Raw genomic sequence first — 25207 nt, 5'->3', positions numbered from 1 at the left:
TGTGATTGGAGTTCCCAGCTGGAAAGGGAGAAGAACAGAAGACAAAGCTGAAGAGAAGGGCAGGGGCTAGAGCACACTGACCTTGTAGGCTGTGTAAAGACTCCATCCTAGGGCAATGGGAAATCATTTGTAAATGTCATGTCCAGGGAACCAGTGAGTGATGGGTTTTGCCAGCACATGCTGCCAGTGGAGAATGGCTTGGAGGCGGTGGTTGATATATTGGACACCTGCTCAGCAGGTTCCATGGTGCTCATCTATTTTCTAGCTTGCCATCCAAATGAAGGTAGCATTCTCTGCAGATGACCAATATTATTGGTTAGCCTTTTTTCCTCTATTTTCTCCTTAGGTTAACAAGGTCCTTGACTCTGCTCTGTTACCTATTTTCAATGATTTCCCCCCCATTTATGTTTTTACTGTAAAAATACTGTAAGAAGGGTTACAGTTACATGAGTAAGGTAATGAGTACATTTCCTATTGAGCATTGTTACCCACTCCTTTGTTTTTCCCCTACCATCTCTTCCCTCCTCACCTCCCCACCTTCCTCCCCCGCCGAAGTTGTAAAGTTGTTTTCAACATAGTGTCTTGTACATCTCATTGTTACAATGGGTCAACCTGTATTCCTGTTTCAGCAATTTATTATTTCCCTTCCCTTCCCCAAATTAGAAAAATGTATATACAAGATGCAGGGCACCCAAATCAAATACAGTGAAAACAGGGGTTATACCATGGGGGAAGAACATATTAAGGAAACAAAAAAAATCATATGGTTCATTATAAATACATTAAAAGCAACAGCAAGAAGGGAAAAAACCACTTGTGTCCCTATCTTGGGGTTCATTTCACTTAGCATCATCTTATTTGGTCATAGGTACACAGCTTTTGAGCTTTTCTGCTTGTCCTAGACATATACTAATTATTGCAAATAAGAGAAACCATGGGACCTATGGGACCTATGTTTCTTTGGGCCTGGCTTACTTCACTTAATATAATTTTTTCCAAGTCTTCCCATTTCCTAACAAATGGGGTGGTGTCATTCTTTCTCATGGAGGCATAGAATTCCATTATGTATACACACACACACACACACACACACACACACACACACACACACACACACACACACACACACCACATTTTCTTGATCCATTCATCTACTGAGGGGCATCAACACCAATCATCTCCTTCTTTACCCCTACCTATCTGTTCATGGGCAGAATCTGTCAGTGAAGCCATTACAGCATTTGGGGGCTTAGTAATTAGCTCTCCTCTTCCCAGTCCTTTAGCTTCTTTGGGCTCACTGTTTATGCCAAAGGGACAATTGCCTTCTCTGTCTTGTGGGGGTAGGGAGGATAGAAGGTTCTGGGTAGAAAAACAAAGAGAGTTTCCCCCTCATTTCCCTATAGTCAGAAACCCAATTCCAGAGGGCCAGCCTCTTTGACCACACACTGTGGTTTGTATATCTAGGAATAGAACTTGTCCATCTCTCACCTCCTCAGAAGGGGTGGGAGTGAAGACAGGTTAGTTGGGAAGTGGCTTTTTAAACCTATATTTACAGTGTTTTGATGCTGTTTTTTATAGATGAGGAGGAATTGTGAAGTCTAGAATTCAGATTTTTAGGGTGTCAGGGATGCAATGTTTAGCCCACTCTTCTTCCCCTTAGGGCGTGGCATCAACTGAAATTAACAGCTGGAAATAGATGCCCCATGTACTTTTATTCACTTCAGAAGTCTCCCACCTAGAATGGGTGAATCAACTCTCACCTCGAACCGCTATTGCATTTCAATATTTAGAAAGGAAATTTATAAAGCTGGGGCTGGTAGAGCCGAGGCACTAACTTACATCCAAATAGACTTTTTCTTTTTTGGTGCAGGTTCTGGGATTTGAACTTAGGGCCAGGAAACCCTTAGCATTTTTACTCAAGGCTGGCACTCTACTACTTGAGCCACAACTCCACTTTTGGGTTTTTGGTGACTAATTAGAGATAAGAATCTCATAGACTTTCCAGCTGGTCTAGCTTTGGACTATAACCTTCAGATCTCAGCCTCCTGCATATCTATGATTATAGGTATGAGCCTCCCTGCACATGGGTAAAAGAAATGTTTTTATTCCTTTATTATTTTTTAATTGATTACTACCTTTTTATGTTCAACAAGGAGGAACATTTTGGAAGCAAAAAGTATCCACTGCACTCTTTAGGAAAACACTTTTACTTGAGTTGGATCCATCACAATATTGTTTACATATCCATGAATTAAAAGTTGGTGTAAGAAGCTGGGTGCCGGGGGTGGCTCACGCCTGTCATCCTAGCTACTCGGGAGGCTGAGATCTGAGGATTGTGGTGCAAAGCCAGCCCAGGCAGGAAAGTCTGTGAGACTCTTATTCCCACTAAACCACTAAAAAACTGAAAGTGGCGTTGTAGCTCAAGTGGCAGAGCTCTGGCCTTGAGCTGAAGAGCGCAGGGACAGTGCCCAAGCCCAGAGTTCAAGCCCCAGGACCAAAACAAAAAGTTGGTGTAAGGAAAGGAGAGAAAAAAAGAAACACTAACAATGAATCATAATGGAGCTATTGAGTGAACAAAGAGAACCTAAAAGCTCTTTATTTGATTTAAGATGGGATAGGAATGAAAGAAATTTAGGCTGCTAATATTCCTTGGGATTCCAGATATCCAGAAAGACTGGTGAGTGTGGTTAAATTCTGTGCTCTTAGGGGCTGGAGCTCAAGTGGTGCAGTGCCTACCTACCAAACACAAGTTCAAACACAAGTTCAAACCTCCAGGAGCACTCATACAGAACACAACAAAGTAGCAGCTCTCAAAGTATATTCCTAAACCCTCCAGTATCAGCCTTGCCTTGGAATTTTTTAGAAGTCAAGAATCCAAGCCCTACCCTAGACCCATCAATTCAGACACACTGCAGGAAGTTTCCAGCTATCTGTTTTTGGTGCTAGTCCTGGGGCTTGAACTCAGGGCCTGGGCTCTGTCCTTGAAGCTTCTTTTTTCTCAAGGCTAATGCCTTGAGCCACAGCACCAATTCTGTGTTTTTTTGAGTAGATTAGTGGAGATAAGAGTCTCTTAGACTTTCTTGCCTTGGCTGGCTTTAAACAACCATTCTTGGAGCTCAGTGTCTTGAATAGCTAGGATTACAGGCATGAGCCAGTGGAATCCAGCTCAGCCATCTGTATTTTTTTGCCAGTCCTGGGGGCTTGAACTCTGGGCCTCAGCACTGTCCCTGAGCTTCTTTTGCTCAAGGCTAGTGTTCTGCCACTTGAGCCACAGCACCACATCTGGCTTTTTCTGTGTACTGAGGGATCCAACCCATGGCTTCATGCTTGCTAGGCAAGCACTCTACCACTAAGCCACCTTCCCAGGCCAAGCTATCTGAATTTTAATAATCTCCTCTGATGGTTCTAATGCCCCTCAAGTTTGGAAACTACTGGCTAAGAAGCCAGCTATCTTTGGTCCATTCTGGTCTCCCTGGTCTCCCATCTCTGATTAGGTGACTCAGAACAGTGTATTACAAAGTCTGCGCCCACAAATAGAATAACAGTACAAAGGAGTAGATGGCTCCATGTCGTCATTCCACTTCTGTAAAAACAATGGATCAATGTCACCAAGGAAAGCCTTTCTTCCAGTTTTGGTTGATGCATTTGCTTGGAAAGTCCCTAGGGCCATTGCTGCCTCTACTTTAGCTTCTAGGAGCTTTGATGTCTCATAGGAAAGCAGCTTGCAGGATTTTTCTGGGTATTTTGCTGATCAAATGAGGAGTCAGATACCTATGTCCAGATCCAAGCATTGACTTTTATTACCTGAGTTTCCTTGGACAAGTTATTGTAACCCAAAGAATGGGATTTATGATCCATACCTCTTAGAGATGCTTAGGAGGTTAACCAATATCAGGTACTGTATACTTAGCACAGAACAGATACTTAATAAATGAATAGTATCATTACTGGGTCCTTGGATGTCTTCAGATTTCTCAGGATCATTGCTTTGGTTTGTAATGCTAAGATAAGTGAAATAGGAGGAAGGAACAAAGAAGGTTGTTCCAATTTTTACTGTAGGAAGGACTGACATATTTGTCAAAAAATTTTTTTTGGTCAGTAATGGGTCTTGAACTCAGGGCCTGAGTTCTGTCCCTGAGCTTTTATGCTCAAAGCTAGCACTCTGCCACTTTAAGGCACAGCACCACTTCTGGTTTTCTGGAGGTTCATTGGAGGTAAGAGTTTCATGGACTTCTGTGTCTGGGCTGGCTTCAAACCAGGATCCTCAGATCTCAGCTTCTTAAAGTAGTTAGGCTTACAGGTGTGAGCCACCACAGTCCAGCTGAAGATTTTTTTGTCAGTCATGGGGCCTGAACTCTGAGCCTGGGTGCTGTCCCTCAGCTCTTCAGCACAAGGCGAGCACTCTACCACTTGAGCCACAGTGCCACTTCCGGCTTTTTCTGCTTATGTGGTGCTGAGGAATTGAACCCAGGGCCTCATGCATGCAAGGCAAGCACTCTACCACTGAGCCACATTCCCAGCTCGAAGATGTCTTTTTTTTTTTTAAATGTGTGTGCTGGTCCTGGGACTTGAACTCAGGACCTGGGCACTGTTCCTGAGCTTTTGTGCCTAAGACTAGTGCTCTACCACTTTGAGTCACAGCACCATTTCTAACATGATAGGAGTATTATGGACTTTACTGCCTGGCTAGCTTTGGACTGTGATCCTCATATCTCAGCCCCTCTGAGTAGCTAGGATTACAGGCGTGAGGCACCAGTGGTGGGCTCAAAGATGGATTGCAATGAGTCTAATGGCATAGGCTTTACATTGAATTATCAGTTAAAATTCAAATTACCTAAATAAAGACAGATTTTTTTTCTGAATTTAAATATATTGGTAGATTTACTGTAATGCTGTGCTATCAAAAGGCACTGTTAATATTGAAATGAGTAAAAAACATAACCTTGATAAATATCATCCTTAATGAAATTTACTTGCAAGCGAGAATGATAAAAGTACTTTCCATGAGACTTTTGTAGGTTTGGGTGTTTTTTTTTTTTGCTTAAAACCAAGTTTAATTCCTTACAGTCCTGCAACATAAGAATTCTTCTATTATCTCCAGGGTCACGAGTGTGAATGAGTTTAGCTGGCAGATTGGCAGGGTTGGCCTCAGTCAGGATTTCAAAATGGCCCAGCTCACTCCTCTCTTTCTCCATGTGGCCTTAGAGCCTCTTTTTTTGTTGTTGTTTTGGTTCCAGTCCTGGGATTTGAATTCAGGGCCTGGTCACTGTCCCTGAGCTTCAAGGCTAGTAATCTATCACTAGAGTCACCGCTACCATTCTGGCTTTTTTTTTTTTTAGTAGTTTTTATTTAAGATTTTCATGGACTTTTCTGCCTGGGCTGTCATTAACCTTGATCTTCAGATCTCAGCTTCCAGAGTAGCTAGGATTACAGAGTAGCTAGGCGTGAGCCACTGGTACCTGCAAATCTCTTCTTTTTAAGTGTCCTTTAAACATGATGTCTCTCTGAAATTTGCCTTCCTAGCAGAGTAGACTAGAAGTCAGAGTTGATTCATGTTATCTAGGCTTCCACCAGCACAAATCAACAATTGTCAAGGCCTTCCCAAGGGTTAGGCCCAGAACCAACACAATAGCAATTTCACTGTATTCTTTAACACAGATTAAAAAAAATTTTATTGTCAAGGTGATGTACAGAGGGGTTACAGTTACATAAGTAAGGTAGTGAGTACATTTCTTGTTGAACTTGTTACTCTCCCTCAGTTTTCTTCCTCTTTCCCTCCTCCCTCCTCCCACAAGTTGTACAGTTCATTTCCAACATAGTATCTTGTGAGTATCGCCGTTGCATTGGTTTGCCCTTTGTCCTTTTCCTCACCATTTTGTTGTTCCCCTTCCCTTTTCTATTTCAGATCAATGTATATATAATACCCAGGGCACCAAAATTAAATACAGTGACAACAGGGGATAAACCATAAGAAAAAGAAAAAAAAATCACAAAAGAAAAAAGACATCACATAGTACATTAAACAACAACAACAAAGAAAAACCTCTTGTTTCCATGTCTTGGAGTTCATTTCACTTAGCAACTTAGCATCATCTTATGTGGTCATTTGTACTTAGCTACTGAGCTACTCTGCTCATCTGCAAGGACTATCCTAGACATATACTACTTATTACAAATGAGGGAAAACATGGGATCTATGTTTCTTTGGGTCTGGCTTATTTCACTTAATATGATTTTTTTCCAGATCTTTCCATTTCCTTACAAATTGGGCACTGTCATTCTTTCTGATGGAAGCATAGATTCCATTGTGTGTGTGTGTGTGTGTGTGTGTGTGTGTGTGTGTGTGTGTGTGTGTGTACCAAATTTTCTTGATCTGTTCACCTACCGAGGGGCATTTGGACTGGTTTCATATCTTACCTATGGTTAATAATGCTGTTATAAACATAGTTGTGCTAGTAGCTTTAGTGTGGCCTTGTTTGTGGTCATTTGCGTAAATGCCCAGAACTGGGGTTGTTGGGTCATAGGGGAGCCTTTTGTAAAATTGATTTTATTCTGGACAAGATTGTCTTCTGTGCTTAAAGGGAGATATATCTTTGTGTTATTAATAACTCATGATTTAGATTGGTGACTTTTAAGGGTACTGACTTACCCTAAAGTCATCTCTGCTCCTTTCCCTTAAGCTGATGCTAATGAACAATGATCATTTATAAGATGATGATAAAAAATGAACAGAGAGAAATTCATTCTGGCAATTTCTCTCCCTATATGTAGGTGGGTATTCTTTGGAAGAAAAAAAGAGATGTATCAGATCTTATTGTCTTTTCAGTATGTCAGACAGACTCGGTTAATCTGGTGCTTGACTGGTTGTGGAGGCCAAAGTACTGTAAGGCTGTCACAGAGTTCGTGTAAAAATATAAGGGTTATGAGATCTGCAGACTGTGACTTAGTTAACTTGAGTTTTCGTTTTAAATAGGAATAACAATGGGGTTTGCAAGCTGATTTAGAGTCTCCAGTTTTAACTGCGTAACGGTTTAAAACCCATGCCACGTGAGTTAGAAAAATAATTTTTTTTCGGTACAGTAAATAAACCAAGGTGCCTGGAAACCAAATTGAAGTCTGCAGTCTAGAAAGTCAAAAAAAGCAAAAAATAGTAAGATTAGAGGTGCCATTCAACCTGAGACCATCCAAGGGTGGTTTTTAAGTATCACCAAAGGAGAAACAAGGTTATGGTATGATAGGTTTAACAGAATATATAGATTTACAGAACCTTCTGTTCATTATGGAGAAGCGGATGCTTAGAATACAGATTTTAGCTGGGCATTGATGGCTCACACCTGTAATCCTAGCTTCTCAGGAGGCTGAAATCTGAGGATTGGGGTTCAAAGCCAGCCCAGTGGGAAAGTCTCTGAGACTCTTATCTCTAATTAACCACCAAGAAAAACTGGAAGTGGTGCTGTAGTTCAAGTGGTAGAGTGCTAGCCTTGAGCAAAAAAAGCTCAGGGACAGTGCCCAGGCTATGAGTTCAAGCCCCAGGACTGGCACAAAAAATACAAATTTAACTTATTTTTTACAAGTCCTGGGGCTTGAACTCAGGGCTTGGGCACTGTGCCTGAGCTTCTTTTGCTCAAGGCTAGCACTCTACCACTTGCTCCACAGTGCCATTTCTGGATTTTTCTGCTTTTAGTACTGAGGAAATGAACCCAGGGCTTCATGCATGCTGGGCAAGCACTCTACCACTAAGAAATACATATTTTACTTAGTGAGGTTTAAATTTTCCATGTTCTTTGTCTCACCTTTGATATCCAAAGGAGAAATCCTGGTATCATCTAGGTAAAAGTTAGAATTTGCCCTCAGTGACATAGATGTGAGAGTCTGATGGCTATTTCTATTTCATAAACAGCGAATGGCTCCAGTGTGCATTGATTTCTTAGCCAACAGCCTTAGGGGTAGAACCAGTGCTTGCCGTTATTACAGACACAGGAGGGAGAACATGAAGGAAGAAGCTTTGTTAGAATTTCGTTTCTCTCCAGCTAGCCAATTTATATGGCATCAGCTTGATACCAAGGTTCTCCGTAAGCTTTTGCTCATATGCCTAAAACCTTGCTTTGTGGAGTTAAACAAATGGCATTTGTTGTAGACATTTCAAATGACTGAGCTGAGTTGCATGTGTTTAGTGAACGCTTGACTAACCAGGGTACTGCTGTGACATTCTTAGGAATTTCAACTTTCCTTGAGAATTTTCATATCATCCTCTACAGTGCTCAATAACTGCTATTTGAACAGGGAGAGTAATTGAGGGAAGAAGATTGTTGGTTCTTTCTTGGCTGTTGAGGGTAAAGGAAGTAGAATGCTACATATTTTCCTCCCAGGATAGAAGAGCAGTGGGTGGGCATGCGTGATTAAATTGAGAGAATTGGTACAAATTCTTTATGTTTTTTTTTTGTAAAGGTGATATACAGAAGTGTTACAGTTACATAAGTAAGGTAATGAGTACATTTCTTTTCAAACAGTATTACCTCCTCCTTCTTTTTCTCCCGCTTTCCCTCCCTCTCTCCCCGCCCCCTGACTCCCTTCCCCTGCTCCCCAAGTTAATTGGTACAATTTAGTGGTGATGGTAAAAAGAAATAACTTTTTTTTTTTGGTCGTAGGGCTTAAACTCAGGGCCTACGTGCTGTCCTTGAGCACTTTTGTTCAAAGCTAGCGCTCTACCACTTTAAGCCACAGCTTCATTTCCAGTTTTCTGGTGGTTAAATTGGAGATAAGAGTCTCATGGACTTTTCCTGCCTCGGCTGGCTTTGAACCATGATCCTCAGATCTGAGCCTCCTGAGTAGCTAGAATTACAGATATGAGCCGCCAGTGCCCAGCAAGAAATAATGTAAGTAGTCTGTGTATCTTTGTTTTCTTTGGTGATACTGAGGCTTGAATTTAGGGCTTTGAGCATGCTACCACACATTTCCTACCACTTACACCACATCCCTAATTCTTCTTGCCTTTATTTATGTTCAGATAGGATCTTGTGATTTTTTTTGTTTTTTCTTTTTGGCCTAGACTGACCCAGACAATGATCCTCCTACTTGTATCTAATAGATAGTTGAGATTACAAGCATATACCTGCTTTTCTTTGAGATAAGGTCTTGTTAACTTTTTTGCCCTAGTGGCCTCAGAGTAGGATCTTCCTGACCCTTGCCTCCCAAGTATCTGTGATTACAGGAGTAAGCCATTGCCCCTGGCTTCTGTTTAGTTGTCCACCATTCCTTTTTGGTTAGATGAAAAATTTCTTTCAACGTTCCCACATTCTCTAAGCACTAACCACGCTATGCATTAGGCCCTGGATCTTCTGCTATGCATGTGCTCTAGGCCCTTGCTCCAAAGAATATTCAATCTAACCATTCATTGTCAATGTCAGTTTTTTTATGCCAGCCAATGTTTTTGTGATGTTATTTGAGGTGTAATGACCCAAAGTATCTTATTTACTAAAATTGTCACACAATCCATCCAGGCTTGTGTTTGAAAAACAGCTGTTTAAGCCATGCATGGACAAAATGAAACTCTAGTACTTTAGAGTTAAATGTGAAACAATAAAGATTCTAGATGAAAATGTAGACTATTGGCATGTTTGAATGTAGACAAAGATTTTGAAATAAGATCCCAAATGTATTCACCACAAAGGATTGACAAAATGGACTATATTAACCTAGAGAATATTTTAGTTTATTACAAAATACTAATAAGAAAATGATGTCTATGGAAAGGGAGAAAATGTAACACAAAAAATGTTGTAATTAAAAAAGACATGTATGTAGACAATATAAAGAACGTGTACAAATCCAATGAGAAAGGTAGACTATCCAATGGAAGTATGTGAATTAGATTTGAATAAGCACTTCACCAAAGAGGATGTGGGTTGTCTTGTTTGGGATAGTGATTAGGAAGAGGCATATGGGACTTCTAGAATTGTGGTAATAATATTGGTTATTTGGCAGTGTTTAGTTTGTGAGAATCCTTCAATTACAATCTGTGTATATCTTTTCTGTAGCATGTATATTGTATTTTCTTTTTTGTATTTTCCTTGAAAAACATTGACATAAAATTCCTGGTTTTATCTGGGTACCAGTAGTTCACACCTGTAATTCTAGCTACTCAAGAGGGTGAGATCTGAGACTCTAATTTCTAATTAGCCAGCAAAAGGCCAGAAACGGGAGTCGTAGCTCAAGTGATAGAATACCAGCCTTGAATAGAAAAAGCTAAGCAAGAGTTTAAACCCTGTACTGGAGTACCCCCACCCCTTGTTGTGCAGGATGAAGAATGTATGAAAAGTATGTTCAAGAGTTCACACTGATGGCATAATGCATCTCATCATTTAGCATTGTCTCTTATATGAATGCAGAGGAGCGGCGAGAGCATAGGGCTTTGTAAGGTGGCTGGAGCTGCTGCAGTTTGGGTCATGCAGAGTGCCAATATCTTGAGCTAGTGTGAGGTCGTAGTCACCAATATAGTGAGAAGGGTGAAGGAGAAGCACTAGGAAGCTTGATTAACTAGGTTATGATTAACTAGGTTTATAATCCTATTTTAAGCCACTGTTTATTTGATTTATTTTATTCTAAAGCAGACAGAGCAACTTTATTGCAAGTAAAAAGAAAGTGGTGAAAGAGACTCTGTGGAGAAAGATCCCAGAGCTTAGTCCAATGGAGTCCTCCTGGAGAGTGGTCTTTATAAGGCGAGGGCTCCTCCCACATCTCTTCCCCTGGGCATTGCGCTGATTGCTTGATGGCTTGGGTATATGTTGCCCTGGCTCTTTTCATTGGTTGAATGGGAGGGAACCTAGGGCAATATGGGAAGAAGGTGCATTTGAGTAGGAATCCAAGAATGCCACAACATATGCATCCCTCCATCATGTGGCCAGGTACTGAGACAGAGACTTGAAATCTTTGTCACCACCAGGGAGGTTCAGACTGTTATCTGAATTTACAGATGAAAGCACTGGAGCTTTGAGATATTTAACAACTTTCATTAATTCTAGCTAGGAAATAGCAGGAGGCTTCAACTGGAACTCATGGTCTATGTGATTTGAAAGCCCATCCTCTTAACATAATTGCTAATTGCTGCTTTATTTTTAAAATCCAATTATATAACGAGGAGATGAAAAGTACTTCATATGTGCAATGTTCAAATTTGGTAATCAGTAGAACTTCTCAAACTGGTTTTAATGTCTGTGTTTTGCTATACTATAGGTGTGTGTGTGTGTGTGTGTGTGTGTGTGTGTGTGTGTGTGTGTGTGTGTGTGTGTGTGTGTGTGTGTGTGTGTGTGTGTTGGTATTGGTGCTTGAATTTAGGGCCTGAGCTCTGTCCATTAGCTTTTATTTTATTTAATTAATTTTTTTTGCTTAAGGCAGTACTTTACTACTTGAGACATTGTTTTACTTCTGACTTTTTGGTGATTAATTAGAGCATTGTGTGAGCTTTCTCTCAGCTTGACTTCAAATCTCAGTCCTCATATCTCAGCCTCCTGAGTGAGTAGGATTATAGGCATGAGCAATCAGCATTTGGCTGCACCATAGGTTTTTGTGAATAGGCATTCCTTCTCGATTATATCATGGTGCAGGGTGGGAGGAGGGGCTGCATAATTCTCCACGGAACAACCCAGGCTATGGCCTGGATGGGTGACCCATATGTCCTTCTCAACACTTTTGAGACATTTTAATAACCCCACTAATTGCCTATGGTTGGCAGACGTTTTTCCCTGCTTATTAATGACTCTCCACACTCAATTTTGTTCCTCTTACACTGCGTCACATGCAGAGATATAGAAAATGGATGCTGCTGCTGGCTGGCTTCCTCACTGTGTGCATAGCAATGCTCTCTTGCCGCCCTGGATACAGGGAAAGGGGGAGAAAATGGGAAGCAGAGGATGTGATAAGAAGCTTGTGATAAATGAATCTGTTTCAGAAGCTGAATTCTGGTATAGACATCATGGTTTTGCCATCTGTTGATTATTGATATTTGTACAAGCTTATGATTTGGGGATTGTCCTACTTAGCATATACAAAGGCTTTTTTTCTCCTTTCTTGTTATGCACAGCATGACTTGGGAGGTTACACAGGTAAATATTGAATAGTTTTAGTTCTTTTTACCCCGGTGGCTTGTCTTTTGATTGTCAGGGCACTCATGTTTGAAGTGCCCTGAGTGTTTATAGCACTATATCCCGAAATGAAATTTGGGTTATTTACTTCTAAATGTATCTCCTCAACAGTCTAATAGCTGTAATGACTGCATAAGGATTATGGCAAAAAGGTATAGGATCTGATTTGAATGGAAATATGTGTGAATATACTTTTAGGGCTTTCTATTTACTTAAAAAAATCTCCTTTCTTTAGCCCTGGGGCTACTTATCCTGCTGTGATGATAAATAAGAAAGAAACACCAAACATGCTGAAATAATTGAAAATGCCCACATGCAACCCAACCATCTAGTTATATAGACTTGCTTCTTTGTGTGTGTGTGTGTGTGTGTGTGTGTGTGTGTGTGTGTGTGTGTGTGTGTGTGTGTGTGCACGTGCACATACACACATGTGCATGTCTGCCTGTCCTGGGGATTGAACGCAGGGCCCGAGCTCTATTCCTGAGCTTTTTTTTTTGCTCAAGACTAGTTCTCTACTACATGAGCCACAGCTCACTTCCGGATTTGTAGTGGTTAATCAGAGATAAGAGTCTAGTGGACTTTACTGCCTTGGCTGGCTTTGAACCTCAGTCCTCAGATCTCAGCCTCCTCAATGGCTAGAATTACAGGCATGAGCTATCAGTGCTGGACTTGCTTTCTGTATAGATTCTTATTGAAAAAAAACTGGACAGGTACTCTGAGTTGCTTTTTAAAAAATAATGTAGATTCTTCAGGGAATGTGTAATTATTTATCAATTTGATTAGGATTATACCTTGGGTCTCGAAGCTATCCAGAGAACTGTAGGAACATCTGGTACACTATGGTTTTGGAGCCTGCTAGGTTGTTTCCCCAAGTACTTTGACAACAGCAGTTTGACATAGTTGGAATTAGCAGTGCCAGGGCTGCAAGGTTCTCTCTCTCTCTCTCTCTCTTTCTCTCTCTCTCTCTCTCTCTCTCTCTCTCTCTCTCTCTCTCTCTCTCTCTCTCTCTCTCTCTCTCTCTCTCTCTCTCTCTCTCTCTCTCCCTCCCTCCCTCCCTTGAAGAGGTTTGAGTCTTGACTTTTATTCCCTATTTAATGAGTGACAGCTGCCATTTCTGACCTTCAACCAGTATTATTAGTGACTCCATCAATAGAAAATCATTTTCCACCTGGTCTCAGTGACCATATTATACACATGGCCTCATTTGTATGGCCAGGCTTTGCATGTGTAAATGGGCAAGTTTTCAGGCAATTTGGGTAAGCCTTCCAATCTCCCCTCTCCATTTCCTGTCTTAACTACTTCCACGTTCACAGTGTGTTTGTGCAACATTGAAGAAAAATTCTAATGGGAAATTTCTTCCAGGTGACCTCCCCAAGAGGCTGGGTGGTGAGGAAATCTTAAGAAACGCGACCTTGACAAAATTGCCTCTGTTGAGAATATTACTTGGTACAGAAACAAGAGATCAAATTCAGTTATTTTTGGTTCTTGAATAAATGAATTCTACTTCCTTTTGTATAGGTGGCAGAAGAAATTGACCCCTGAAGAAGATCTACTTTCAGTTGGAAATTGAACTTTGGGGATTCTTTTGAGCTAGGAGAGTACCAGATAAGAGAATGTGAATTTGTTTTTATTGGGACCTTAGTTTTGCTTTCTGCATATCTTTTACAGATCTGTGTTTTCCAGGATTGTCTGTCTTTACATTTAGTTTTCTGCAGGCTGGAATGATGGTTATTGACTAATCTCCACTTGGATACTACATGGGGGCCAACACTAATGAATCCTTTCTTAACTCTCCCAGCACTTTTGGAGAAGTCAATCAGTAGAAGACGGGACATTGAAGCCATACAGAAAGCCAAAATTCTTTATTCATCTTGCATGAATGAGAGTGAGTAATATTGAAAATAAAAGATTCATTCCCCTTATCCTTCAGGATTCTGCTAATGTTTAAAGGTATTGTTTAAGGGAGAGAGAAGTAAAAATTCTGTGAATGTTTTAAAGATGTTATTTAGAGAGATGAATCATTCTCCAAGACTGGACTTGGATTATTCTTTGTCTGTCATTACCTTGATGGACCAAATAATCTTATTTCTTTGACTGGGATTGTTTGGGTATCAGTTTCTCAAAGAGAAACTTGAGCAGGAAAATTCTTATTTTACCCAGCAAAAAAGGCAAACCAGTTCTGGTCTGAGAGAGGCTGGGAGGGAGTATACTTAGAAAAATTGATATTTTCCCAAGGATTTACTGGATTCTAGAGAAATCAAGATTCTCAGGTGTGCTTGGCTGTTATCAGTTTAACCAGCATCATTGTGGGGAAACTCTCCTTTCTGAAGACCGTTGTAGGAAGAAGCCAATGTTTCTGAAAAGTATGCTAACTAGTCTGGGATTTGGATGTGTCATTTGGTCAGCTAGAAGAAGGCAATAATGACCAGAATCTAAAGCATTAGTTTCTTTCATTGAGGGAATGATAGGCTTTGCTGAGTCATTTTAAAAGACAATTTAGGGTTGTCCCTTGTGGCCACCAAGGAGTTTCATTCCATTCATTGACTTGGGTCAATACAGTGAGCCCATCCTCTCTCTTTCTTGGTGAAAAATAGATTTAGATGATCCCATGGATGTGTGAGTCATAGTCTGTCTCTATGGTTAGGTTCAACCCAACCCACTCTTCTACCTTCTCCTTAAACAGCAAACGTTTCTAGTGGGGGCCATATGGGAATTTTCTGTGGAGTAGATGTTCTTGCATCCTACTCCAGTCTGTAATTCGAACTCACCCTTCCTACTCTCTTTCAGAAGCGATTGAAAAAGCAGGTGCCAAGCCATTGCTCCACATCCTACGACATTCACCTTTCCGCTGGCCTGTGCTTGAAGCAAATATTGGTCCTGAAGGAGTTTGGTCAGAGAGAAAATTCAGCCTGCTGCAGACACTTGCAACATTCCGGGGTCAATACAGCAATTCGGTGTTTATCCGTTTGTATGTGTCCCCTGATGACAAGGCATCCAATGAACACATCTTGAAGGTATAGCCAGGGTTCTTTCTTCTATTTGAGATTTGTCTTTTGGGGTATCTTCCTAGGAGACATTCATGTTGCCATTTTTGAGTGAGAAGGTAAAAAAAAAATCTGCTCAATCTTAAGATCTTGAATGCACCACTCTGTAAGATTTGGAGAATGTAAATTATTAGGACACAACTTCTGCCAACCTTCAGGAAGCCTGTGAGTGAATTTCAAGTTGATCTTTATTCTCACTCTCCCATGCCTACTTTGAACATGTAGGAGGTCCCTGAACTCCAGTGGGGAAAGGCTGTGGGTCTTTTGCAGTTATGAAAGATGTTCAGAACTCCACTCTTTCCCTCACCTCCTCATTCTCCGGATAGGGGAGAGAACACACATAGCATTCCTTGTTCACTTTCTATGAATGTATAATTTATTAATACATTTATATATGTATTTAGTGCTGGTACTGTGGCTTGAACTCAGGGCCTTGTGTTCTTGTTTATTTACTTATTTTTTTGTTCAAGGCTGGCACTCTACCACTTGAGCCACACCTCTATTTCTGGCTTTTTGCTGGTTAATTGGAGCTAAGAATCTCAGGGATTTGTCTGCCTGGGCTGATTTTGAATTTTGATCCTCAGATCTCAGCCTCCTGAGTATCCAGGATTATGGGTGCAAGTCACTAGTGCTTGATTGTGATCATCTTCTTGCATAAACAATCAAATCCTCATTGGATAATTTAGTCTGGGTCTCTTTCAATTTAGTCTGAGTCTTTTTCAATTTGGAAGACCAAACTTTCAAGTACTTGGTTGCATTTTGTACTGGGAGAATAAGCATTTCTTTGATAAAAGACAGATCCAAGTGTATGTGACCTGATTTTGCTAGGCAAAATTACCAACAACAAAAGATTCACCAATGAAAGAGCCTCGTAAGAATTGAAATAATATTTCTCAAATAAATTTTGTACCTTGATCCTGCCAGGCTTGTTTCTCCATCAATAATTACAATGAATAATAATAATAGAGCTATTGAATACTAAATATTTCCTTTAATTCGGTCCTTTGTGAAACCAGAAAATATTAATGATATATTGACATTCAAATGTAGAAGAATAAAAACTATTAGAGTGAAATACCCTCACCCCACCTAAGTCAAACTTCCAAAATCCAAAGCAGAATGTGTGTGTGTGTGTGTGTGTGTGTGTGTGTGTGTGTGTGTGTGTGTGTGTGTGTGTGTGTGTGTGTGTATGTGTGCATGCGTGCCCATCCTGTGGCTTGAATTCAGGGCCTGAACACTGTTTCTGAGCTTTTTGTTTTGCTCAAGGCTAGTACTCTACCACTTGAGCCACAGCTTCACTTCTGTTTTTTTGGTGGTTATTTGGAGATAAGAGTTTCATGGATTTTCCTGTTGGGGATGGCTTTGAACTGTGATCCTCAGATCTCAGTTTCCTGAGTAGCTAGAATTACAGGCATAAGCCACTGGCATTGGACTTACACAGGGTTTTAATAGTAGAATCATAGCTTACAAATTTGGTGGAGATAATATAATTAGAAATTATCATAAAAATCCCTGATGAAGTGAAAGTTTAGGCAAGTATCATCTATAAATGCTAAAATTATTAGGTGAAAATTTGATTGGGAAATTCACGATAGAGAGATGAAACTGATATCACTCAATGGTAACATTGTCCAAAATGGACAACCAGATGACGTGTTCCTCTATATCAATCAGAAGTGCACACCAGGGGCTGGGGGTTTAGCCCAGTGGAAGGGCGCCCGTCCGGCACGTGCAAGGCCCTGGGTTTGGTCCTCAGCCCTGGAAAAAAAAAAGAAGTGCACACCATCAGCAAGGATGCTGTGTCAAAAAAGCAATTTCACAAAGTGTCTAGCTTTAACACAAATTTATAAAAAAATACTCAAAACAGAGAAGCATGGTAACAGCTTGCTTGCACACTTAATATTCAATTACACTAATGCTAGACGTACTAAACTGTCAATAACAGACTACTTTCCAAATGTAAGGAGGCGCTTGTGTCCTTAGTGCTCTTCTTTGCCAGGATGGCAGCTTGTTACAAACTGAAGTGCTTGGCATTTGAGGATGGCACATGTCTATTTTAGTTTTGGCCCTGTTTACACCATAATAGATGAGCAAATACTCACAAGTCTGAATTAACCACCTTTCCTGAAACAAAATACAGCCACAGTGTTCCCAATTATGATACAGTTACAAGTGTAAGTGTGTGTCTACAGATGGCAGGAAAAACTTTATTCTGAGACAAATGAATCTGACAGTGAAGAGCAGAACAGTGTTGACTGCCAAAATTGTACAATTTGTGTGTATGTTGCCTTTTGTTTAGAGATCTTCATGCTAAGTGAAATAAGCCAGTCACACAAAGTCTCCATGTTTTCTCTCATTTGTGGACACTGAGATGGAGGAACCATAAAAGAAAAATGGGGGCTACTAGAGAGATGAAAGGGGAAGAGAAAAGAGGGAGCAAGGAGAGATAAGAAAATGTAATAGAAGGGGTGAATGTGATCAAAGTATATGCATTAAAATATCATGGTGAAACTCCTCATTTTATACAATTAATATATATAAAAATTAAATATTACAACTTTAGAATAGAATTAGCTGAAAATTTGGAGACCCTTTTAGGTGTGTGTGTGTGTGTGTGTGTGTGTGTGTGTGTGTGTGTGTGTGTGTGTGTGTGTGTGTGTGTGTGTGTGTGTGTGTGTGTGTGTGTGTGTGTGTGTGTGTGTGTGTACGCCAGTACTAATGCTGTCCCTTAGCTTTTATGTTCAAGGCTGACACTCTACCATTTGAGCCACATCTCCATTTCCAGCCTTTTGATGGTTCATTGGAGAAAAGAGTCACATGAACTTTTCTGCCCAGGCTGGCTTTGAACCATGCTTCTCAGATCTCAGCTACTGAAAAGCGAGGATCACAGGAGTGAGACACAGGTTTTGAGGAGCATAGTTTGCAACTATTGGTAGACTTTGTGATTTACTTAGTATCCTAGTACAGATGGCTTCACCACTCGGAATCTCATTTTCCCCATGTGTAAGGAAGGGCAGATTCGAATTTCTTGTCTACTGTTGCTGTGAGGTTTAAGTGACTTGAATTTTGTGAGTTTCTAACATAGATGCTGGTCTATAGTGGCACATGGAAAGTCTCCTTGCTTGAAGCATGACCTAGAATCTGATTTGGATCATTTTGACAAAAGCTGCTTCTCTGTGTACCCACTATGCCTGAGATATCTCGTTTGGTTGTGCAAAAATCAGACACTTTCTTTAGTCAATGTAGTCTTTGACCGTTAACTTCCACCCTACCTTTTGCTGGAAAAATGAATATTGGTCTAGGTACTCCCCATGCCTTATTAGCAGCTCCATTTTTCAACCTTCATCTGAAGAAAAAACCCCCACTATGGAACTCATATGGACTTGTCAGGTATGTTTCTATGGTCTGTGGTCCTGGGCCTCTTCTCCCTTTCAGATGCTGCTACATTTCATGGTATCAGCTGATCTCTCTCCTCATGGGAACCACTGACTTCTTTTACTGTCTGGGAGTGCCTCTGTGCTCCAGGAAAAAGCTCTCTCACTCAAACTCTGTTCTTTCAAAGTGTTTTTCCCACTAAATACTATTTTCTTGGATTCCCCACTTTTTGATTCCCACAAACCCACAGGAATACTAAAAAGGCCTCCTTCTGGGCAGACCCACTCCTGTGTTCACTGTCGAGTGAACAAATGGCACCTCTGGGTGAAGAGTACAAGATTCCTTCTAATGGGCAGATATGTCATCATGCCACAAATATGCAGTTTAACATGCACAAATGGCCTTCAGTAGTTTCCCCATGGCAATTTGACACATGATTTGTATAGCCTTGAGTGGGAGACAGGATATTAAAAACACAGAAGAATGACAAAAGTGAGCCCTCTGAAACATTATCTTGCTCCATGTAGTTGGGTTTGTTTTATGCATGGAGATAGCAAGAATGATTTAAGGGACAAGAAAAGGCTTTCCTACGCAGTCCTGAAAGACTGGAAGACCAGGGTCATCCTAGTATACAACAACTTAAAGCCACCCTTACTTAAGGGTCTACATTTGCTTGGCTCTTGAAGATTTTCATGATGATGAGGGGAAACTCTCTTGGATATGAGGTTTCTGTAATTGTGTGTGTGGGGGGTTATCAGGGCTTGAACTCAGGGTGTGTATATTTTTCCTTAGCTTTTTCCTTTGCTCAAGGCTGGCTCTCTACCACTTGGGTCACAGCTCTACTTCTGGCTTTTTAGAGTTAAGAGTCTCATAGACTTCCCTTCCCAGCTTGGCTTCAAACCGTGCTTTTCAGAGCGCAGCTTCTTGAAAAGCTTGCATTACAGGTGTGAGCTACTGGCACCAGGCAAGTTCATTCAATTTCTTTATCTTTCATTTTCTTACATCACAATTTGTCAGATGTTTCTTATTGTACTACTACTTTCTCTCATAATACAAAGTTCATTGTAAGTGGAGTAGCCGTTGTAATCGGAAAAAATGCATATTCATTTCAGTATATCATATTTCTTAGTATCACATTTCCCTCCACTATTTTGAGAGACAATTTTTTTTATATTGCCCAGGCTTGGCCTCAAATTCGCAAACCTCCTCCCTTACCTAGCATCCCAAATTCTGGGATTAAAATTTTATTTTATTTTATGTTCTACTTCCAATATTTAGATCAGTTTTAAGTTTAAGGATTAAAACAAAACAAAACTTTAAATAACACAGTGTCCTGGTGTGTTGGCTTCTTAAGAAAGACCTCGCCTCAGGAACTTGAATATTTCTAACGAGATTTAGTTGACTGATCTTATCCAATCCATTTGAGTATTTAAAATGTTCCTTAGAAACTATAACAATCTGAAGGTTTATGAGAGGGCTGGTAACTTCACTTGAGTTATCCAAACTTTTGCCATAAGTGGGTTTAACTTCATTTCATGAGAGGAAACTTTGGCTTTCTTGATATTATCTGCACAATCTCCTTTCCTATGAGACCAAAGCTCACAAGAGTCATCAAGTGGTCCAACATTAACTGAAAGCCAAAGCATCTTAATCAAAATATTTTGTTTCATGATCCTGGCTTACTTAATTTTTGGAAGAAAAGATAGTAGATTGGGAATTGCAGTAGAATAAAGCCAGGCTGACTGAAACTGCCTGAAACTTGGTTATTTCAGGCCGATTAGAGAAGAAAATCAAAGAAAATAATTTGAGGATTTTAGCAGTTCACATAGACAAAATAATTTTGTGTGAATGAGCACATGTGCATATACCTCTGTGTGTGTGTGTGTGTGTGTGTGTGTGTGTGTGTGTTTGAACTCAGGTTAGGTGCTGTCCCTTAGCCTTTTCATTCAAGGCAGATGTTCTACCACTTGAATGACAGGTCTATTTCCAGGTTGTGGTTATTTATTATTATTTGTTTGCTGGTTAATTGGCGATAAGTCTCACAGACTTTTTATAAAATTTATTTTATTGTAAAGATGCTGTACGGAGGAGTTACAATTATGTGAGTAAGGTGATGAGTACATTTCTTGTTGAGCATTGTCACCTCCTTTGTTCTCCCACTATCCCTTCTCTCCCCTACCTCTCTCACTCCTCTCCCCACAAGTTGTAAAGTGCATTTCCAATATAGTGTCTTGTGGGTCTCATTGTTGCAATAGGTCATCCTGTGTCCTTGTGTAAACGTTTTGTTATTCCCTTTCCCTTCCCCGAATTAGACAAATGTAAATACAAGATGCAGGGTACCAAAATCAAGTACAGTGACAACAAGGGATGTACCATAGGGGGAAGAACATACAAAAGAAACAAACAAATCACATAGTATATTAGAAACAACAACAAAGAAAGACCTCTTGTGCCCATATCTTGGGGTTCATTTCGCTTAGCATCATCTTATATGATCATATGTACATAGCTTTTGAGCTTTTCTGCTCATCTCACAGACTTTTTTTTTTACCCTGGATGGTTTCGAACAATGGTCCTCAGATCTCAGCCTCCTGAGGAGTTAGGATTATAAGTGTGAGCACCAATCCTTAGCAGTTTTTTTAAATTATTATTTTTTGCTACTAGTAGGATTTGAACTCAGGATGTTAGCCAGACACTCTATCACTTGAACCATATCTCTAGTCCTAAAATAAATGTTTTGAAAACATTTCCTCTGAAACAATAGCAGTGTTTTCCCTTGAACTTTCCATAACCATACTAATAGTTGACTTGACCTTTTATAGCACCTGATGCATGTGAAAGGGATTTTCATGGAAAATGAGAATTTTGTAAGTCTTCATCTATTAAAAAAATAGTACAGTATTTGAGATTATAGTAAGACGGAGAAGGAGCCAGAGGGAAATGGATCAATACATTTTTTCAGTATATTCTCAGCCTTTGCTTGAGCAGAAAAATTTTAAAATCATTCAAACTAATCATATGAACATATATAGGTTGCACAGAAGCCAATAATTTGTGACTTGTTATTTTGATTTTCTGATAATTTGGATGAACTTTTTAATTTGTGACTCAGAGACTTAAATCTGTTGGTGAGATCTATTCAGTCTTTAGCCACTTGCTGATATTCAAGAAAGAACAAGAAATGGATTTATTCATTTTTGTCTGTACTGGGGCTTGAATTTAGATTTTTCACTGAAGGCTTGGGCTTTATCATATCATTTGAGATACACCTTCACTTCTGCCTTCTTGGTGGTTAATTGGAGATAAGAATCTCACAGATTTTTTTTCTGCCTGGGCTGGCTTTGAATTGTGATCCTTAGATCTCAGTTCTTTGGTTAGCTAGGATTACATGAGTGAGCTAGTGGTACTGGATTATTTCTAAGTTTTGATAAATTAATGCATTCATCTAACAATCAATAAATAGAATAGTTTCATCACATCCTAAATTACCTACTATTGTCCCTCTACTGTTAACTCCCATCCTCAAAATAGCAACCATTACTCCGTTTTCCCTTTAGTTTTGCCTTTTCAAAGATGCAAGTAAAATTCACCCACGTGGATGAATGTATCATCAATAGTCCATTCCTTCTGATTGCTGAGTAGTTTTTCATTGTGCATCACAGCTTATCCATTTGTACATTGTGGGAGATTTGGTTCACTTCCTACTTTTGATGATTATGACTCAAGTTAACCATAGGTTTTGGTTTGAACATAAGTTTTTATTTCATATTCTTGAGTAAGGGTATAACAGTGGGATTGATGAGTCATAGGTAAATATATCAGATAGGTTGAACATATTTTCATGTGTTTATTTTCCCTCTGTGTATCTTCCTTGCTGAAGAATCTGTTTGGATACTTTGATCACTTTTAAATTATTTTCTTATTGTTAAGTTTTGAGTGTTCTTTATATATTTTGAATGTAAGTTCTTTATCATACATATATATATATTATTTTCAAATGTGTTCCCATTCTGTGACTTCTATACATGCTTTTAATGTCTTTCACAGAACATGAGTTTTAAACGTTAATGAAGTCCAATTTATTAACTTTTTCTTTTATAGGTTGTGATTTCAGTTTTGTGTCTAAAAATGCTTTATAACACAAGCCCACAAAGTGTTTCTCCTATATTTTGCTTTGGAAGTTTTATAGTTTTAGGTCTACAATCCATTTTTTGGGGGGGTCCGATCATGGGGCCTGAACTCTGGGCCTGGGCGCTGTCCCTCAGCTCTTCAGCTCAAGGCTAGCGCTCTACCACTTGAGCCACAGCACCGCTTCTGGCTTTTTTTTTGCTTATGTGGTGCTGAGGAATCAAACCCAGGGCCTCATGCATGCAAGGCAAGCGCTCTACCACTGAGCCACCTTCCCAGCCCCTACAATCCATTTTTTATTCAAGGTGGAAGATAGGGGTCAAGTTTCAGTTGTTTTGCATAAATTTTTTCTAGCATATATTCTGAACAAATTGTTTTGTTTCCTTTGGTTTGCTTTGTAGTTCTGAAAGTTGTATTCCAAGAACTTATACTATATTTATCCATCATTATTATTTTACTTATTTAGTTGTCTGATCATTATCTATGTTTTGATCACCTCTCCTAAACTTTGCAGAGATGGCCCAAAATTTGCAGATTTCTCAAAACAAATCCATTACTTTTGGATGAAAGAGACATTATTTAGAGGTGTTAAGGTAGAGAATGTGATTAATCAACTCCATCCAGATTGGCATTTGTACAATAATGCAGAGATCTGGATATCGGATCTAGTATTGCACTCTGAGCTTTTCCCAACCATATTGGATTGGGAAAGTTGCATCAGTTTTCTGGCTAAAATCTCTAAGATCTACCCCAATTCAATTAGCCTTGATGCGAATCAGTGTCAACAGAACCGCAACTGTGAAATGATGAATCACCAAAGCAAGGACAGGTCTCCAATTCTTTAAATCAGTCATCACCAAAGTACCTATTTCCAGGTAGTTGTATTTGTAATGGTGACAGAGCCCAAAATATGTCTGGGATGCAGATGCTTTCAGAACTCTTGTTCATATGGTACATAAGATTTTCCAATGCTGTAGCATGTTTTCTGTTTTTATTTAACAGTTGGACCAAGCAACACTCTCTCTAGCTGTGAGGGAAGATTACCTTGATAACAGTACGGAAGCCAAGTCTGTAAGTTTTACTCATATTCATCTCTGGGCCTTGTTAGGCTGTTTTAGTCCATCACTTGTTCTAATATGCTTGCTTTTTTTTTTTTTTACTGGAATTGAACAGTGTGATGGATTAGTCACTCACCACATTCCCAATGTAGGAAGAAAGGACCTTTTCTTAAGGCAGATAATTCCAGTCTCTGTCTTCTAGAAGTCTAGGCACCAGGGCTGTACAAGTTCCCTTGCTCAGTGTCCTCATGATGTAGCTGGAGAGATACCACTTCTCAGGTGTAGCACACAATCATTACCATGTTCAGAGCAAGTATGGGAAAGGAGACCCAGTGGTTCTCAAATTTGTAATACTAAACAATCACCTGGGAAGCTTCTCATATGTATCAAGCCTTAGAGAGTTTGATTTAATAGACGAGGTTGGCTCTGAGCATATGAATTTTTAGCAGGTACCCCCATTAATGAAGGGTAATGTCATTGTCTCTTACAGTATGGAGATGCCCTTTACAAAGGCGATTTAGTCAAGTTGGACATCTTGGTTTAACTTGGAAGCCTAGTAGTTTCATGCAACACTGGAAAGAGCCCATTCATTTTTCACACTTTCATTTCATTTTAGAAACATTATTGAATTGCTAAAAGAGAATTAGACCCAAGTCTTCTGAGTCTATACAGATACTAACCTCTACTTATAGCAGGCACTGGAGGCCAAGAAACTAGCCAAGATCCTAGGTAGCTTTTGGACTTAAGATGCTCATCCAAAAGGGTGGCAAATTGACCTTACAAGTAGCTTTGTAAACGGATATTTCCTCCATTTTGTTCCATTGACCTCATACCACTTGACAAGTTGTGTTTACACCATACTGCTCCCAGCATGCCTTGCTCTTGAGAGAGTGCATAAATTCCTTTGAGGGGATTCAAAGCTTCTTCATGGCTTGATCTAACCCATATTTTCCAACACATCTATGTTTCCTCTCTCAAGAAAGCACCTTATTCTCACTACTCCTGAATTTATCCTTCAAATTCAATTTCCCTCGTATTTTTCCAGGCTTCTGGAATGCTTTATTAAGAAACTTACTTTGGTCTCTCTGTTGTTAGTTATTAATTATATTGGACCACACACTGAGAACCAGACTGGAGAATTAGTTAATTTTCATCTGTTCTGCCTTCCCTTGACGTATGCACAGTGCCTAGCAGGCCACCTTCCATGTATATTGACTATTTTTTCTGACTTGACATGGGAAAGGCAAAACAGTCTTTCTATTAAGATTATGAGCAAAGCTTGCTTACTGCTTGGGCCACTAATATTTAATGGCTTGCTATATTCCAAGAACTCTATAGGTCTTAAGATCAGTCATCCAGGAAAAAACAGCTTACGGGTCAAGGCGTACCTTAGTGAGAAAACTATATATTTACCAGTTGCTACATTTCTCACCATCATTGCTATCTCTTCCACCCCCCACAC

The 25207-nt window shown here is 39.8% G+C and overlaps 1 protein-coding gene across 1 annotated transcript in view; it reads left to right on the top strand.

The window, feature by feature from the left end:
• The window catches only part of Phex (phosphate regulating endopeptidase X-linked), a 210286-nt gene that overhangs the window by 32456 nt on the left and 152623 nt on the right, over nt 1–25207 (top strand). The window contains exons 4-6 of the mRNA XM_070040718.1: nt 13939–14025; nt 14928–15154; nt 23690–23758. Of these exons, the coding sequence (XP_069896819.1) occupies nt 13939–14025; nt 14928–15154; nt 23690–23758 (383 nt within the window). The remainder of the gene's footprint in view (nt 1–13938; nt 14026–14927; nt 15155–23689; nt 23759–25207) is intronic.

The sequence above is a fragment of the Dipodomys merriami genome, unplaced genomic scaffold (assembly GCF_024711535.1).
Source record: "Dipodomys merriami isolate MVZ:Mamm:240054 unplaced genomic scaffold, mDipMer1.0.p SCAF_3, whole genome shotgun sequence".
Taxonomy (NCBI): domain Eukaryota; kingdom Metazoa; phylum Chordata; class Mammalia; order Rodentia; family Heteromyidae; genus Dipodomys; species Dipodomys merriami.
The sequence above is the reverse complement of the archived record's forward strand: the minus strand, read 5'-3'. Positions and strand labels throughout refer to the sequence as shown.